Raw genomic sequence first — 18803 nt, forward strand, 5'->3', positions numbered from 1 at the left:
GATAACTTGATTAGAAAAACAGGTTAAATTAAAACTGTCAGGGTTATCACAAAGATTCCCATTGGAATCAAATCTGAAGACTGGCTAGCTAATTCAAGCACTTACAAAGCAGTGAGCTCCAGCTCTTTATGAATGAGAAACAATGATCACAATACTGGAGGTCAGATTTACACGAGTATCTTTTGGAACTGTTCCCAAGAACATGAACTTTGAAGGCATTCAGCCAATCACAGGGCACCCCAGATCTTCTTAAAACTTCGGGTCAACTGCATTAATTGCCTCTTAAATTGTCATACAATTTTCACCTGCCAGATGCTGGACTTCCATTCAATTATTTCAAAACCTCATCACAGAATCCCTATAGGATCGAAACAGGCCACTTGGCCCAACATGTCCACACCGACCCTCCGAAGAGTATCCCACCCATTCCCCGACCTATAATGCGACATTTCCCCAGGCCTACGCTCCTAGCCTGCACATTCCTGAACACCGTGGGCAATTTAGCATGGCCAATTCACCCAACCAACACATTTTTGGACTGTGGAAGGAAACCGGAGCACCCAGAGAAAACCCATGCAGACACGGGGAGAAGGTACAAACTCCACACAGACAGTCGCCTGAGGCTGGAACTGAACCCGGGTCCCTGGCGCTGTGAGGCAGCAGTGCTAACCACTGAGCTGCCATGTTGATCTGATGGTATTCCAAAGAAAGATCATTGGCCTGAACCATGAACTCTATTGTCCTCACTGCAGTTACTGCCAACTCATGGTAATTACAACATTTTCTTTTTTATTGGTGAAATCATGGCGAATAAAAGCTTTTCTTTTACATCTTTTGGAGCATGGCAAAAATATATTCTCTTCTGTTTTAACTTCCACTCCAATACCCATCGGTCTCCAGTTATCTATTAAAGACATAAAACGGTGATACTCTATGCATCTCCTACTGGAGGATGAGATTTACGATGTGCAGTTCAGGAAATCTAACATCAGTCTACAGTTGAGCACTGCCATCACGGATCGACTGAAAAATGATTTATTTCAACTTCATGAAGGAACAATGCAGCCCATTGGGTGTCCTTTATTCTCAAATTTTATACAGCATAAATTTGTTGTTCAGCAAAAGTGCTGAAACTGAAATGGTAATAAGGACAGATTACAGATCAATGGTATCGAGTTACTACACGAAGGATATAACACACACTAAAGCTCTGGTTAATTAATCTGATATTTTATTGCTTATCCATTCACGCATGCTCATAAGCTGCTTAAAAATAAACAATATTCCATTTAATTGAAATAAATAAAACCCACTTTTAAGCCATTGTATCATCACATTTGTTGAGACAATATTAAAAAATGCCCATTTCTTCCTCTTTTTGTTGAGGGATGATTCCACGGGTGGTGAAGGGATGTAGCCATTTGTCAGGTGAAGGTTGTGACTGTCAGTGTTAGTATTTCAAAGGACATGTTAACATAGAGGGATTAGTTAAGTACCTTTGATCTAAACTTTCAAAAAAGAATTTAAAGTCATTGCCTAGATACTTATAATCATTTCTTAAAAAATACCCGCATATGTAGTAACATTAGAAGATTAGCAGGAGGAGGCTTGGACCATTCAGTCCTTTGAGCTGACTCCACCATTCAATAAAATAACAGCTGATCTGAACTTGATTTAAACATCCACTTTAGCACCTTTCCCCCATACCCTGGACTTCACTGTAAATTAAATATCTATCCAATTCAACCTTGAACATATTGAAGGTTCCACTGTTCACTGGGGAAGAGATTTCCAAGCACCAAATCCACAAAGAAAACCTTCTCATCTCAGCATTAAATGGATGACTATTTTGTTTTAAATTGTGCCCCGCCTAGTTCTAGACTTTTCTGAAAAAAAATGCTCTCAGCATTTAGCCTGTCAAGCCTCCTCAGAATTTTGTGTTTCATGAAGATGATCTTTCATTCTTCTAAACTCCAACAGGTATAGGATCAACCTGTTCAACCTTTCCCTACAAGTCAACCTAATGAACCTTTCCTGAACGGATTTCAATGCAATTATATGTGTCAGGAGTAAGGAGACTAAAGACTGCCCACGATAGTCTAGAGTTCAGTCTCAACAATGCCCTTTACAGCTATTGCAGGATTTCCAGACTTTTACATTCCACTTCCTCCTAATAAAGGCCAACACCGCATTAATGACTCATCTACATGCTGACTTTTTGAGATTCACGTTCAAGGACACCCATATCTATAGAACACTGTGATAGTCTCCAGTTAAATAATATTCTACTTTCTTATTCTTCCTGCCATAAAGTGAATAATAACTAACCACCTTTGCCCACATTATATGCCATCAGGTTTTTTTTCCCCCATTCACTTAACCTATCTATATCTCTTTGCAGACTCTTTATAAGCTCACAACGAGTATTGCTGCATATCTTCGTAACATTAGCAAATATGGTTAGAATACAATCAGGTTCTTTTATCCAAGTCATTAATGTAGATCAAATAGTTGATGCCCAGCATGGACACTTTTGGCTCATCATTAGTAACAGCTTGCCTTCCTCAAAGTAACCCATTTACCCCAATTGCACGTACAAAAGCAAATTCTGCAGATTTCAGAAATCTGAAACAAACATGGAGAATGCTGAGAATCTCAACAGGTCTGCAGCATCTGGGTAAAGTACAACTATTCGTACATTAACTGGACTTAAAACTATAACAATTTTTCAACACAGATACTGCCAGATCTGCTAAGTTTCTCCAGCATGTTCTACGTTTACCCTAATTGATTCCTGTATGCTAGCGAGTCCTCCATCTAGAGTAACATATCACCCACAACATGCTGAGCTCAATGTATGCTGTAACCCTTTATGTGGAACCTTACCAAATTACTTTTGCAAATCAAAATGCACAAAAGTTACTGGCTGCTCTATCCAGCCTGTACATTACATCCTCAAAGAATTGCAATAAACTTGTCAATCAATTACCCCTTCATAAAATGTGCTGCCTCTGATTATGTTATGATCTTCCAAATGTCATGTTACTACCTCATTAATAATGGATGCCAGTATTTCCCCAATCATATAAGTTAAGCTAATATAAATGTTAAAGTAGCATAAAATGCATGATATCCCTGTCTTATATTACATATGCTAAAACTATAGAAGACATTAATTAGATCACAGCTGGAATACTGTCAACAGTTCTGGTTCTTTTATCTAAAGGGAAGATACACTGGTATTGGAGATAATTCAGGAGAGGTTCACTAGGTTGACCTGGGCATGGACGAATTTTTTTACGAGGTGAAATGGAGTAAGTCAGACCTGTACTCATTGGATTTTCGAAGAATTGACAGGAATGATACAGAAGAGTTGTTTCCCCTTTGGGAGAATCTGGGGCCACAGGGTATAATTTCAGAATAAGGGACTGCCCGCTTAAAACAGAGACAAGGGTTTTTTTTCTCTCAAACAGTAGTGAATCGGCATAATTATTCACTGCAGAATTCGGCAGAGGCTGTATATTCAAGATTGAGGTTGATTCCTTTACTGATTAAAAATCTACGGTTATGGGGTGAAGACAGGAAAGTGGAGTTGACTGTTTTATGGAAAGCCAATTCGATGATCTCTGCCAGCATAATTTCAATGAACAGGCACTGTTGGTTGACTGAGCATTATTTCTTATTCTAATTTTTGGTGTCAAGTGAAGGGGCTGCATTTATATAAGGTCTCAACAGTGGCTGATGCCAAGCCAACTGATAGGGTTTCTCCTCCACCCTGCTTTACTTTGTTTTTCTTAAATTGTGTATAGCTCAGCGAGGGCTCCTGCATGTTCAAGCAGCTACGGTGTTGTCAATCAATCAGGGTCAGCATCACCTACCTCGCCCCATACGGCTGCTAAGGTCACAAATCAGCTGATCCTCTAATTAGACTACCAGCAATGGGAGCTCACCCAGAGTCTTTAATAGGACCATAAGCACAAACAAGGCACTGGCCAATCAGGAGGCTGTTGCTTAGATGATGATTATACTGATCTTGCTGGTGTCTGGCATGGGTTTGGAATACCCTTTTGGTCATGACTTCAAGGTCCCAACATCCAAGGATAGATGCAATATTGGTAAGAAATACAAAATTGTTGTGTTCTACTAAAAATGTGCTGACAAAATAAATGAGACAAATTGAAAAAGGCCAAACAGGTTTTTATTAAAAACACATCTTAAATTTTTAGCATCTTTGACATTGAACCTAGTCATGACAGCAAGAGTTTTGCAACGGACTTGAAAATGTTCAAAGACCGGGAATAAGACTTCAAGGCAAGTCAATAGCTTTTAGCTCTCTGGCGACCCCTGCTGGAAAGTACACTTGCGTGGATGCATGAAATAAGGAATCACTGGGCTTAGTTACAATGCCACTCAACAGATCAATATTTTCTCTGCACACAAGAATGACAACTTGACTCAGCTTTCAAAAGGCTAACAAGTGCCAGTCAAAGCATGCCAGTAAGAGCAAGACAGCTGTTGAAGAGGAAGAATCACAAACATTCTGCTTTAACACAGCCATGCCAGTAACAAATTAGGCCATTAAAGATATTTCAAGTCCTGTGTCTATAATTTGGAAAATGAAAATATCAAACAACAAAATTCAGCTAAATTTGATTTCATCGAATTATTAAATGTTTAAAAATCAGCGAAGTCCACTAAACTTTACTTAATATTTAAATTTCACAATTTTATTAACAGAAACTGAACTGAAGTGTTAAAGAATGTGGCAATATTCACTTTCAAACATTACTACGTTCCAACCTCTTGTCTCTTTCATACACTGTATTACAAGTGGTTTTAAATATCTCCAAAGATTTTCAGACTCAATGTATTAAATTTATTGAAAGGAAACAGAATTCATCCCTTAAATGAAGATGTCTAGGCCTTTGGCCCAACCAACTTCAACAACAACGATGTTGCCTGAATGGACAGCCTGATCAGCTTGGGTTGTTTTCTTTAAAGTAGTGATTGGTGGTGTTTAAATTTATAGACAAGGTGGATAGAAAGAGCTGTTCGCCTTAGTTGAAGGCTCAAGAGAAAGGAGGCATACTTTTAAAAGTGTAAGGAAGAAAGTTTAAAGGGGAGATGTGGAAAATTAGTTACACCCAGAGGGGTGGTAGGGGTCTAGAATGCACTGTGAGACAGAGCCATTGAGATAGGAAACCTCAAATCTTTAGAAAGTACTGGATGAACAGAAAGTAACTTAACGTTCGAGGTCTCGTGCAGGAACGTGGCATACATTGATTTGACTGAACGGCCTCTTCTCTACTTTATGATTTTATGAACAGTATAGTTGTGTTGAATTAACAATTTACAATGCAGCAAGGGACTTCACTTGCCAGCTCAAGTACAATATGGTGAGCCACCTAGAGACTTTGTACAGAACTGAATGCTGCTGCCATAGACTAGACCGTGAGTTCATGCGCCACCAACCGTAGACACTCAAATCTTCAATCCTGCTGCTGTAATAGGATGTATCCATTATTATTCTACCAACACTGCCATTGTGTACAGTTTTAGATCTTCAAAATGGTTGCACACTGCACAACACAAGAATATAGCTCAGTTTGCAAAAAAAAGGCCAAATCTTTTGATTCAAAAGTAAACCAAAATCGAGTTTATTTTGACAATACTATGAAAGATATTCAAGCTTAATCTTTTGAATGTAAGCCAAAACATTGTTATTTTATCAGAAACAGAGAATAATTGAAAACATACATGGCACATATGTAGCCTCAAATTGTTTTGTTTTGACAGGTTGATCAATTCCAACAAAGTAGCATTTTGCAGTCTGATCGCCTTAATATACAGTATTAAAATGTTATAGCCAAATTTCACTTACCCTCTTCCTGGACTCTTCAATGGCTGACAGCAGTGCATTATCACGCTCATTCTTCAGAAAACCCTAGAGGGTAAAGAAAGTCACATCAATGCCAGTGCTTGAAATGCTGTCACACTAGGTTTCACCACGGCATGAACTAACAGCACATTACTGCACAGTCTGCATAATTAGTAAATCCAGAGAAAGGTCTTAAAAAATCCATAGCATATTATCAACCTGCTGAAAGCAGTTATCCACAAACGCCTTGAACAATCTATTTCGTACACATTCTGCACAACGATGAAAAATTTAAAATTATATTCTGCTAAATCATTATTATTTGATAATGTAGCCCAATAGGAATGCTGAAATACCTTAAGAATTTAATCAGGGGTGCTTACCATTAAATTTATATCAGAGTGTTGTGAATTCGGTCCATTTAGACAACATATTCCGATCTATCACTTCATATTTGTAACAAAGTCATTCTGGCATGCACAAAATATTATTATGGAAAAATGAGGAGAAATGGCAGTTTCCCACAGCCCCCCTCTCTCTCTCTCTGCAGGCATCTCCTTAACCTGCAAGAGAATATACTGGCAATGACAAGCGAAAAATAATTCTAATTAAATTTATCTTCTTCTTTGTCGTTTTTCACCCCCAAACTGTGCAGGGTATCTTCATTCACTGTCCCCATTTCTTTGCAGCATGTGCTCAATGGTGCAGCAATCATTCAAAAGACCCCACCCCATCTCAGAAGTCTGTTGGACAATGACTTATGGCTTTGAATAGCAATTATAAAGGATAACGCTGCAAAATTGTGGGATTTAAATTTACTGAACGAAATGGTCATTTAAAATCACCACTTCTTCCATTTCAAAATATTAACCACCAGATAAAATAACTTTAGTGCTCCATATCTATCAGTTTTGTACATTTCTAGGAAAATTGCAGTGTGGAAATGCAAAAAAAAAGTATTGGGTTAGTAATTAATATAATTGCATGTTCTCCAAAAAAAAATTATCCACTCTAGTTCTTCCTTCATACAGGAGGTAGTTTTTCTTTCTTAACCTTCCTAATATACTGGAAGCAAGAATGGAGAAATGGGTTCAAACTGCAAACAGGCAATATATGACGCAGTTACTTGACACACCCATGTCTTCAGAGTCAAGTCCTTTGAAACAATGGATAATTAGAATATGTTTGAATGGATACATTTTAAAACAAAAGGGAAGAGTGCAGACAAGACACAGAACACAGTCACAATGCACAATCATATGTAGGCAAATAAAAGTTAATTACAAGCTTTAAATGACCATTTTACAAGTCCATATGCTAACAGGATTATTTTGTAATTCACATTTATAATCAACTAAATGGAGAACAAATTCAATTCAATTATTTCTTGCAGATGACTAAATGACACCAAGATTAATCAACTCTAAGTTATTGTTCATTTGATTATAACAAAAAAATTGCCAAACATTTGCATTGCATTTTTCTAAATTATAAAAACATCTGAAACAGTTCAAACCTTGCATATTGTCACTCAATAATTAAAGTAAGATGATGCATTTTACACAGCTATTTCTTTGCAGAGTGCTGTTAAAATTAGAATTTTCACTGATGAACTTAAAGCTAAGGCAAATTTAAGAAACATCTTCCCGTTAGCTTTCCTAATTTACTAAACTGAGGAAAATAGTTCAGTACTAAAAATAAGAAACCAGAGAGACCAGAGACCAGAGAGGAGAGCAAATTCAGCATTAGCAGTCTGAGCCTTCAGTAGTTTACTGATGTCCATTGGGGAAGACTGAGAAAGAGGGAGAAAGTGAACAGATCACTTGAAGTGTATTAGAGAGCAGGATTAACACAACTGGTCCAGCATCCATACAGCTGCCATTTCCAGTTGTGAACAAGGTCGGACAAAGAATTGCTTTTAAAAGCTCCCAAAAGAATATGACCCAGTGTTAAGCAGTTTAAAAATACATAATTCAATTAGCCCATTATACTTATTAGTGAGTAAACTTCACGAAGCAGAACAATTGAAAATGGAAACTGATAAGCATACGCATTACGAAGCTTACGAATTCAGGCGCAGCATGACCCCACCCTAAATTAGCCATACATTGGTTCTTAGATGGTCAGAGCATAACGAAATACATTTAAAAATCAATTTCCTTACCTGGAGAATGAGACCGCTGTTTACATATATAAAGAAAAGGAATGTAAATGGGTTCAATTGATGCACCTGATGGAGTTTGTTCACTCAGATATACTGCAATGCTCTACTTAATAATATATCTAAAGTTCTCAAGATTTTCTGGGTTGCTTCATACTCCAGTTCAATTTCTGATGCTATGTAACGTATATCTCATTGCTGTAGATTCCCTTGTACAGCAAAGAGAGCACAAAGATTCTTAGAACTGTTGATACAGTCAACAGTCCAGGAGCATAAATAACAAGCAGCTCAGTGTCTTGGGAGCTGAAAATCAGCTGAGTCTATTTCAGGCGTGCATGCACCGCAGTTCACCCATTCCACAGCACCGAAAAACATGCATTCTATAACCATCCAAGCAGTCTGAAGCTGGCTGCTCTGATGTGTGCTACGATTTTAGGGTTACACTGGTTTTTTTTATTGTTAAAGGACTGTACCATATCAATTTTATGTCGGGGGGGAGGGGGGGGGAAGAAAGAAAAGAGAGAGAGACAGAGAGAGAGAGAGAGAGAGAGGGAGAGAGGGAGAGAGAGAGAGAGAGAATGTGGTCCGGGGTGGGGGGGGTGAAGAGGAGATGGAAAGATGATTCAAGCTTTTTCCCTCCTTTGGCCCACTGCAATTTATGCTAATGGGAATTTTTGATGACTTCCGACATCCTGCCTTGAAATCAGGCTAATAATCCTTTTAGCTGTCATGTTTTGTTAATGAGGTAAATGCGGCTGCAAAAATGAAGCAACACTGGGAGCTGCGCAATTTAATCACAGATGTGAAGCTATTTTCTTAAGCTAGCGTCCTTTATTAGCATATGTCATGAAGCATGCAGAGGAAATGTAGTGTTTTCTCCCTTCCCTTATCCAGTGGGAAGACTTACCAGCTTCCGCCATTTAAACAAGCAATATCACAAAAAGTGTCGTTTCTAACTGCTAAGTGCAGATGAGAATCGCAGCAGAATTAATAGTCACTGCACAAGTACTATTGAGCACATTAATATGTTGTCATATGAGAACTTGATTGTGATTTCTTGCTAAAAAAAATAAATCAGCAGGGCACGCCACATTAAAATAACTGCACAATCTTGTGTTCGGTCTGCAATGATATTCTTTCTAATACTGTGGATATTGCAAAAATTAACCTTTAGCATCAATGATAGATGACTGTACATTATTACACCAGATGCCTCAAGATAAACACAGTTATGTCAACATTTAAATTATGAATCAAAATTAAATATAAACTAAATCGGTAGTTTTATTTAGTGTTGATGCACATTACTTAGTATAACAAAAGGATCTCAGAGTACAGTCAAATTGCAGGTTGTCAATAGCCTAAATAGTGTCAATCAGGCTAATAAATGCTAATATGAGTTTTTCAGGTCAAATGTGATATTTATGCTGAATCAGTTCGGGTTTAGCCAATAAAGCTGCAATTTTCCCAGTTACCCATTACTGGAATATTTTTATATCATGGGTATTGTGGAAAGGTAAATAATAATGTCTTGCATATCAAATGGAGGGTTGCATCTGGATCCAAAGCTATAGTGTCAAGATGCAAATTAAGAGCTAGTCTCAAATGACCAAAATTAGGCCAGGCTATTTGACACAAATCATGCAATGGCACTGAAACTTCTAGAGACAGCAGCACTCGTTCAATTAAATCAGAATGAAGCAACTAACTACTGTACAGAGCTGGTAGAAGTCTTTTTTTAAGGTTGAAATTTACAATATTTATTTTAACCACTGAACTACTTCATAGGTGAATGTCATGTTTTTAAAATTTGTGGAAAATGATACAACTCTCTTTTTGGTGTGAAATGTATTAACAATGATCTATTTTGATTTCCAGAAACTGGTGCAACTTAAAAATGTCCTGTAATTTGTGTATACTTTCTCATTCTCCACTAATGTGCAACAGCCAAACTAATTTTATTTATTAAATTATACTGTGAATTTTGCTGTGCAATTATTATGCAACGTCAGCAGTTTCTCAACTATGAAACCAGCAGCAAAGCCAGAATAATAGGTTTACTTTCCTAAAGACAGATTCAAAGTAAAAACTCAACAGGATTGGTTTCCGGAAGCATTAGGCACCAATTTAATATTAGGGTTCAGTTGCCAGTGAATAGCACTTGCTTTCAGAATTGATGAAGTCATCTGAACCCTTGGTTTAAAATACAGCTTCACTATTTAATCCTCAGCAGCCAGAGCATGCAGTTCTCATTGTGTTTTGCTCAAGACACAAAAATCCCTTTCATCCAAATCAACAGGCCAATTTGGAAGACTAGACTAACAGAATTTCTGCAAATAATCACAGCTGTTCGAACATCATACCCACCTACAATCTCAAAATCAAATACTTATATTAGGGTATCATTCAGCTGTTTATGAATTCACAATACATCAGAAATATATTCACAAATATGAAAGCCAGTTTTATCCCCAAAAGAAAAGTTAAGCTGAAATTAGCTTCAATTTTAAATATATGCCATTCTGAAACGTTCTATATTCTCAAACTCCAGAAAAATGCAACTTTTCTGGAATCAGCAAATCTAACATTTATAGCGTTGGGTTGACTGGAGAGATGGAGATGCATAAGAGATTGGGTGATGCCAGCTAACATAGTGCTTCTTCAGCTTTAAAAAAAAGTGTGATTTGTACCTCGTCAACTCTAATGAAATATATCTTCCCACAGAAGATGGTGCTGTGCAAGAGTTGTCACACCAACATAGTAGATGGTCCACCGCAGTTCTCTAGGGCAGCCTCAGTAATCTTCACCTATTAGTACTCAGTAATGACACTGGGCATCCAAAAAAAAAAACTAATAATGGAGGTCAGGGGTCCCTCATCTCAAATGGCAAAAAAATCTCATCAGTATCACAATCAGATTCAGAGGTCAGTAGTAAGAGTAAAACTTTTCTGGTAAAGCTGCTTTCCAGGTTACAATTTCAATGATGAGGATTAGTATTAACTTTATAGTCTGTAAGAGAAGAGTAACCCTGCCCTCCATTCTAACAACTAGCCGAAGCATTCCTGAGTTTAAAGGAGGTGGGTGCACAGTGTGATATGGGTTTCTGTGCTGTCCTGTCAATCCTATAACCTAGCAAAGAGAAGCGTGCGGAAATGACTAACGTGGGCAATTTCACACTCCTATTACACATGAACCAGCACAAGGCAGGAGACATTAAAATAATGTATTAAAAAAGCTAGGCTCAACAAGTTACTTGAAGGGACACCAATTCAAAAAAGTCTGGCTTCAAGGAGGCAAGAATTTGTTCCTTCTTTACCCTCTCTACTACTCAGGCCTGACAGCATTTGGAAACTGAATAATAAGTATTTAGGCTCAATTCAATAGAGTTTTGAAGGTAAGACAAAGAACATGAGAATGCATTCAAACAGCACTGCATCTCTTTGAAATTAAAGGAAGCTTATTAAATTTAAGTATGTATAACATAGTAAAGTTGACTGTCATCGGTTTATTCCTGTTTCTATCTTCAATGCCAATGACACAGCAACTTTTGTCATGCTGCAGTCGAGCAACTACATGCTCCAGCTCAAAAAGTGAGCTTGTCTGCACATCCACATCAGCAACTAATGAATCTGACCTGGCAGCAGCTTGAGGCTACTATTAAGTTATTAGTGTTAATGTAAATCCTCCCCACCCCCCAACCCAACCCAACCACTCCAACTCAATTTTCTCCATATACTGTGGGTAATACGATCCTTCCGGCTTTTTCCACCATCTCCGATGCATCATCTGCCTCTTTCCCTATTAGCAAGGCTTTTTTTTCATCCCTAGTGGTTTATTAAAGGCTCGAGGGCGAGGTCGATGCAGCCACTGTGTGTGTGACCTGCTGAACGTCTTTTCACGATTATAAATCCCACAATCATACCAAATGATCTAAGGTAGTTTACTTAAGAAACAGAAAAAAGGCTGACATCCCATTTGCAATCTACTCTGGAGTAGCAGCCCATTACAAACATCAGCAACCACACCATTTCCAGTTACTATTTCCCTTGCTGTTTTAAAATTCGGTCAAGAGGAGACTGCTGTTTGCAAATGGCTGAAGACGCCATATAAAGTCAAAACTCATATCTAAACAACAACCACCATCTTGTTGATCAGGCAGACCAGAATAAGGAATAAAGAGTACAGCAGTGCACCACTGGAGTTTCAGCAAAAGACTTCTATACCTTTAAAATTAGTGAGCATTAGCAAAGACTTGCACTAAACCTGGAATCAGATGGTTTGTTTTTGGAAAGAAGTATTGTATAGAAACCAAAATCACAGAAATATATGGAAGAAAATGTTGAAGGTTTTGACCAGAGGCAGCCTTGGTAATGTCTGGATTTATTCATGAAATTTTCTCATCCACCTCTGCTCTACTACTCGTGCGCCTCAAGTTCCTGATAAACTGATATTAGGAAACATTTTGAGTGCTGCAACTGAATCACAAAGGTAACATGCATGTGAAGCAATCAGAAAAAAAAAGGTATGTTATGTTCCTTCAACTATGATGATGCACACTACAAACAAACAAACAAACAAACAAACAAACAAACAATCTACCGAGATGCAATGTCTTCAAGGTGCATCTTTGCTGAAGACTGCAAAACACCAATCCATGAGAGGCAGGTTCCATTAGAAGGAAAACTACCAAGTGGGATTGTAGATTTGCTAATGCCAAAAACAGCACTGTTCCCAAATGCTGTAGCAACAGGTAGTAGTGAATGGCAGCCCACAAGAGGGCCTGTGACACCCAGGAGTGACGGTTGAAATATAGAAACTTAGAGTAGGTGCAGGAATAGGCCATTCCATCCTTTGAGCCTGCACTACCATTCAATATGATCATGGCTGATTATGCAATCTCATAAAAAATGAGGTCTGCAGATGCTGGAGATCACAGTTGAAAATGTGTTGCTGGTTAAAGCACAGCAGGTTAGGTAGCATCCAAGGAATAGGAAATTCGACGTTTCGGGCATAAGCCCTTCATCAGGAATGAGAAGAGTGTGCCAAGCAGGCTAAGATAAAAGGTAGGGAGGAGGGACGCTGGAGATGTGATAGGAGGTCAAGGTGAGGGTGATAGGCCGGAGTGGGGTGGGGGTGGAGAGGTTAGGAAGAAGATTGCAGGTTAGGAGGGCAGTGCTGAGTTGAGGGAACCAACTGAGACAAGGTCAGGGGAGGGGAAATGTCCCTCCTCCCTACCTTTTATCTTAGCCTACCTTTTATCTTCTCATTCCTGATGAAGGGCTTATGCCCGAAACATCGAATTTCCTATTCCTTGGATGCTACCTAACCTGCTGTGCTTTAACCAGCAACACATTTTCAACTATGCAATCTCATACCCAAACCCCCCCCAACCCCAATCATCCAACTTCCAGCAAATACAAACCCAGTCGATCCAGTCTTTCCTCATATGTCACTCCTGCCATCCCAGGAATCTGTCTCTCAATAGCACGAATGCTCTTCCTCAGACTAGAGACGAAAACTACACACAATACTCAAGGTGTGGCCTCATCAAGTATCATCCGCCGTCATTTCCGCCAACTCCAAACAGACCTCACCACCAGAGATATATTTCCCTCCCCTCCCCTATCAGCGTTCCGCAAAGACCACTCCCTTCGTGACTCCCTCGTCAGGTCCACACCCCCCACCAACACAACATCCACTCCCGGCACCTTCCCCTGCAACCGTAGGAAATGCAAAACTTGCGCCCACACCTCCTCCCTTACTTCTCTCCAAGGCCCCAAGGGATCCTTCCATATCCGCCACAAATTCACCTGCACCTCCACACACATCATCTATTGCATCCGCTGCACCCGATGTGGCCTCCTCTATATTGGGGAGACAGGCCGCCTACTTGCAGAACGCTTCAGGGAACACCTCTGGGACGCCCGAACCAACCAACCCAACCACCCCGTGGCTCAACACTTTAACTCTCCCTCCCACTCCACTGAAGACATGCAGGTCCTTGTACTCCTCCATCGCCAGAACATAACAACACGACGGTTGGAGGAAAAGCACCTCATCTTCCGCCTGGGAACCCTCCAACCACAAGGGATGAACTCGGATTTCTCCAGTTTCCTCATTTCCCCTCCCCCCACCGTGTCTCAGTCGATTCCCTTGAACTCAGCACCGCCTTCCTAACCTGCAATCCTCTTCCTGACCTCTCCGCCCCCACCCCACTCCGGCCTATCACCCTCACCTTGACCTCCTTCCACCTATCACATCTCCATCGCCCCTCCCCCAAGTCCCTCCTCCCTACCTTCTATCTTAGCCTGTCTGGCACCCTCTCCTCATTCCTGATGAAGGTCTCTGGCCCGAAACGTCGAATTTCCTGTTCCTTGGATGCTGCCTAACCTGCTGTGCTTTAACCAGCAACACATTTTCAGCCCTGTTCAACTGCTGCAAGACATTCTCACTCGGATACTCAAATCCGCTTGCTACGAAGGAGAGCATACCATTGGTTTTCCTCACTGCCTGCTGCACCTGCATGCCAACCTTCAGTAACTGTTTCACTGTGAAACCCAGGTCTCGTTGTACCTCACCTATTCCTAAACAGCCATCATTCAGACAATAATCTGCCTTCCTGTTTTTGTGACCAAAGTGGATAACCTCACGTTTATCCATGTTATATTGAAGTTGAGGTTCTTCATGTCATACTGGCAAGGATCCTTGAAGGGGAGCCTTGGGAGTTCCATTGGTAGTCCAGCTAGGACTATCTTAAAAAGGCAAATACTCTACTTGCAGATACTGATACTTACCAGCAGGTGGCGATAGACCCGTCCCCACAGCTTTTAAACAGAATCTCATCATTTTTAATAGCACGTTTAAAAAAAAAATCAGGAGAATTAAACAGGACAGACTTCAAAACATGAAACCAATTGGATCCAATACACCATGCTTCCATGGATTACCAAAAATACACAAATCAAGGCCACCCCCCCCAATAGTCTCCCTACCTGGTAAACCAGAGAAGCTAAAGAACTCTACCAAAAACTAAAAACACCTAACTGAAGATTCACACCATTCCATTCACTCCACCCAAGAATTCCTGAACAACGACACCAAGATAGAAGAGGATGAAATAATGGTTTCTTTTGATGTTACAGCCCTTTTCACATCAATTTTAACATCGATCTGGCCAAAGAAACATTAGCATTGCTACTGGGAAAACCAGGATCACAAAACATCAGACAGCAGCAACGTCATCAGCAAAGATAACATCAAGCTAGAGGACTTGTGCCTCACCACTCACTTCACATTCAATAACAAAACCTACAAACAAGTCAACGGAATACCTATGGGATCACCAGTATCAGGGCTCATAGCAGAAGCAGTAAAGCAGAGAAAAGCTGCCCTCCCATCTATCCAATCCAAACTTTGGATCCACTCCATAGATGACACCTTTGTCATCACAAAATAAAGAGGAACAATTTAGAGGAAACATACAACACCATCAACAATATCCTGACAGGCATAAAGTTCACAAAACAGGAGAACGACAACAGATTCCCATTCCTGGACATGACAATTGAATGTGTAGTTAATGGAGAGCTTCAAACCAGTGTCTCCAGAAAAACAACACACATGAACCAAATACTGAACTTCAGAAGCAATCATCTCAACAACCCAAACGGAACTGCATCAAGACATTATTTCAACAAGCTACATCACACTGCAGCACCCAAGAACTATAAAAAGCAGAAGAAAAATATCTATACAACGTTCAAGAAAATGGGTACCCAATAAACACAATCCACTGATTCCTCAGAAACAAACCCAAACAAGCAGACACAATGCAACCAAAAACGATAGCCGCATTACCTTACAAAGACAAATCAGAAATTTCTTCCAGATTACCCTTGGCATCATGGTAGCCCACAAACCTATCAACACATAAACAGTGACTAATGAACCTAAAGGATGCAACAGGTACCACCAGCAAAACTAACATCATTTACAAGATAGCATGCAAGAACTGTAAAAAAAAATAATCGGACAAACTAGCAGGATACACAAACATCAACTGGCCACCAAAAGACACGACCCACTATCACTGGTTTCTGTATATACAGGCAAATGGGGACACCACTTTGACTGGGACAACACACACACACACACACATATATCCTTGGACAGGCAAAACAAAGACCCACATGAAAATTCTTAGAGGCGTGGCATTCTAACCAGAACTCCACTAATAAACACATCAATTTAGACTCTAACTACTTTCCCTTGAAAAAAAACCAAAAAGACATCACCCACCTTAAGAAACCAAGACATCTAAAGAGAGAAGCGAGACTGACCCCCAGAGCCTGTCATTGATGTTGTTACTTAGTATGGTGATGAAACGTCTGAAAACAAACCTTCAAGCTCAGTGAGCTAACTTACAGACGTAATCTAGCTCGGGCTAAATCACCATTCAGGAGGATTCTGAGCACATGGCCTGCATTCCATCCTACAGAAAATGGCCAATCTACTGAAGTCATCTCTGTCTGACTCAGTGACATTCTTGGTTGCTCTGCCTGTGAAGAAACATCACATTTGTCCAGCCAGGAGGTACCCATGATGTCCCGCAGACCAAGACGACAGAAACAGAGCTTTCTTTTCAGATGGCTGTAAGTGACCAATATTTCACAATAAGACACTGAGAACACAGCTTTTATAAACCTGTGCCAGCCGAAATGATGTTGGTTAGTTGGCCAAAGCAGGTGGTTGATTTTTCCATGCATGCATTGAGCTCTGTATTACTGTGCATCAGTGGACCCAAGGCAGAATTTGCTAACAACTTTAATAAAAGTGTGATGCAATGTGATCAAGGTAGAGATACAACACCATTTTTGTTGAAAGTTCACATGTTTGTTAACGGTCAGGGAGAACAGCTGATTGGCATTGGAGAAACAGTCCACAAACCTTTGTGGTTGGCTTTCAGTGTGGTGAAGCACCGTGTGTTGATGGTGTTCCCTGAACAGGGGACAATATGCTTCTGTTTTCACTTCTAGACTTCAAAGAGTGTGCAGCTTGTCATTTGAGCTCAGAGTCTTAATTGTTGCATTACAGGAGGAAGTCACTTGGCCCATCACATATGCATTGGCTAATCTGGAGCTGCTCTTTTCGACGCTGTCCAATGCCTTTACATCCTTCCCAAGGTAATGAGCCTAGATCCTGAACAACTCAGCCTAGCCATGGCCAAACTAGCATCTTTTATCCGTTCAAATAACTTCCTTGTTGCACACTCTGCCCTCATTAAAGCACTGGAAACTATGTTTTATTAACTGTTCTCATCAGGATTACATAGTGTCCGGGCTCTTGAGCCCAGGGCTTGTTCATACCATCCACTTTTTTCCTTCTTTTTTTTTCCCCGTTTTTGTTTTTTTTTCGGTGGAAGACAGCTTGATTGGGATTCAGAGCATGGCAGCATGCTGCTATATTGGAACAGTTGATGAGTAGTTAAATCATATTTTAAGTATTTCGATAGAGTTAACGTTATGCTAATTTGTTTTGTCGTTTAACTGTGGTGTAAGAATAAAGTGTTTTGCTTCAAGCCTAGTAGCTTGACCAATCGAATCACAGCTGGAATGCAGCACTATACACTTGCCTTTAAATGAGCTACAAGTTAGGGTTATGCTATCTCCTTTGTTTTGAGGGGGTTTGGTCTGGTTGAAGAGGCAAGAGCTAAACAATGAGCCACCTTTTGAAGCAAAGAGTATCTGGGTACAGTCAAGGAAAATCTCGTCAAAAGGGAAAGGTAGGACAATTAAACCCCAGAGCTTTCCAAATGACAGAGATTTATGTTAAAGAAGAAAAAGTAAGCTTATAACATGTTGGCTGGAAAATACAATTGAGAACCAGGCTGAATATGAAATATTCCAAAGGGTTCTTGACATGTTAATTATCAAAGGTGGTAAAAAGACGATTTACACACCCAGGCAGAAGAGAGGGCTGACTGTGCATGTGTCTTTACCAAAGAGAACAAAAAAAACCATTGTGAAAGAGGTCATTATGAAAGAGATGGAAATTCAAGAAGGGTTAAGAGAGTTCAAAATTCATGATTCATTTGTCTGTCTGTACTTAATGTTGACCAGGCACTGGTACGGGTTGAACTGTCTCACGCTGAGGAAAGTGAAAATGGAAATTGCAGAGTCACTGGCAATGTTTCAGTCTCCCTTTGACTTATGGTGTTAGACGACTAGAGAACTATAAACATTATATTCATGCTCAACAAAATTCTGGAGGGATAAGTGAAGCAACTACAGAAGTCAGTTTAACTTTGGGGAATCTCCAGTAACAATAATTGTAAACACATTCATATTTACGTGGTCAAATGTGGATTAATTAAGGAGAGCTGAAAAATGTGTCCCAGCCGACCCATCGTCTCAAACTGCCCCGGCCGACCTATCGTCTCAAACACAAACCTGACTGCCCCACCCAACCCATTGTCTCAAACTCCAACTTCATAGTCCCACAACCCCGCATCGCCCGTTTCTACCTCCTGCCCCAAATCCACAAATCTGACTGCCCCAGCCGACCCATCGTCTCAAACTTTTCCAGCAACACATTTTTTCAGCTCTGATCTCCAGCATCTGCAGTCCTCACTTTCTCCTAGTTAATTAAGGAGAGCCAGCATTCATTTCTTAAGGGAAAATCATGTTGATCTAACTTTGCTGCAGTTTTTTGATGTGTTAATCAGGGCAATGCTATTGGAGTGTACATGGACTTCCAGAAAGCATT

General features: G+C 40.0%; 1 protein-coding gene across 2 annotated transcripts in view; it reads right to left on the reverse strand.

Annotated features, from left to right (window-relative positions):
* nup93 (nucleoporin 93) overlaps positions 1-18803 on the reverse strand; it is a 131672-nt gene that overhangs the window by 38348 nt on the left and 74521 nt on the right. For both annotated transcript variants that reach the window (XM_060837777.1, XM_060837778.1), the window contains one exon: positions 5882-5944. In XM_060837777.1, coding sequence (XP_060693760.1) covers positions 5882-5944 — 63 coding nt within the window. The remainder of the gene's footprint in view (positions 1-5881; positions 5945-18803) is intronic.

This window comes from Hemiscyllium ocellatum, chromosome 17, assembly GCF_020745735.1.
Source record: "Hemiscyllium ocellatum isolate sHemOce1 chromosome 17, sHemOce1.pat.X.cur, whole genome shotgun sequence".
NCBI lineage: Eukaryota > Metazoa > Chordata > Chondrichthyes > Orectolobiformes > Hemiscylliidae > Hemiscyllium > Hemiscyllium ocellatum.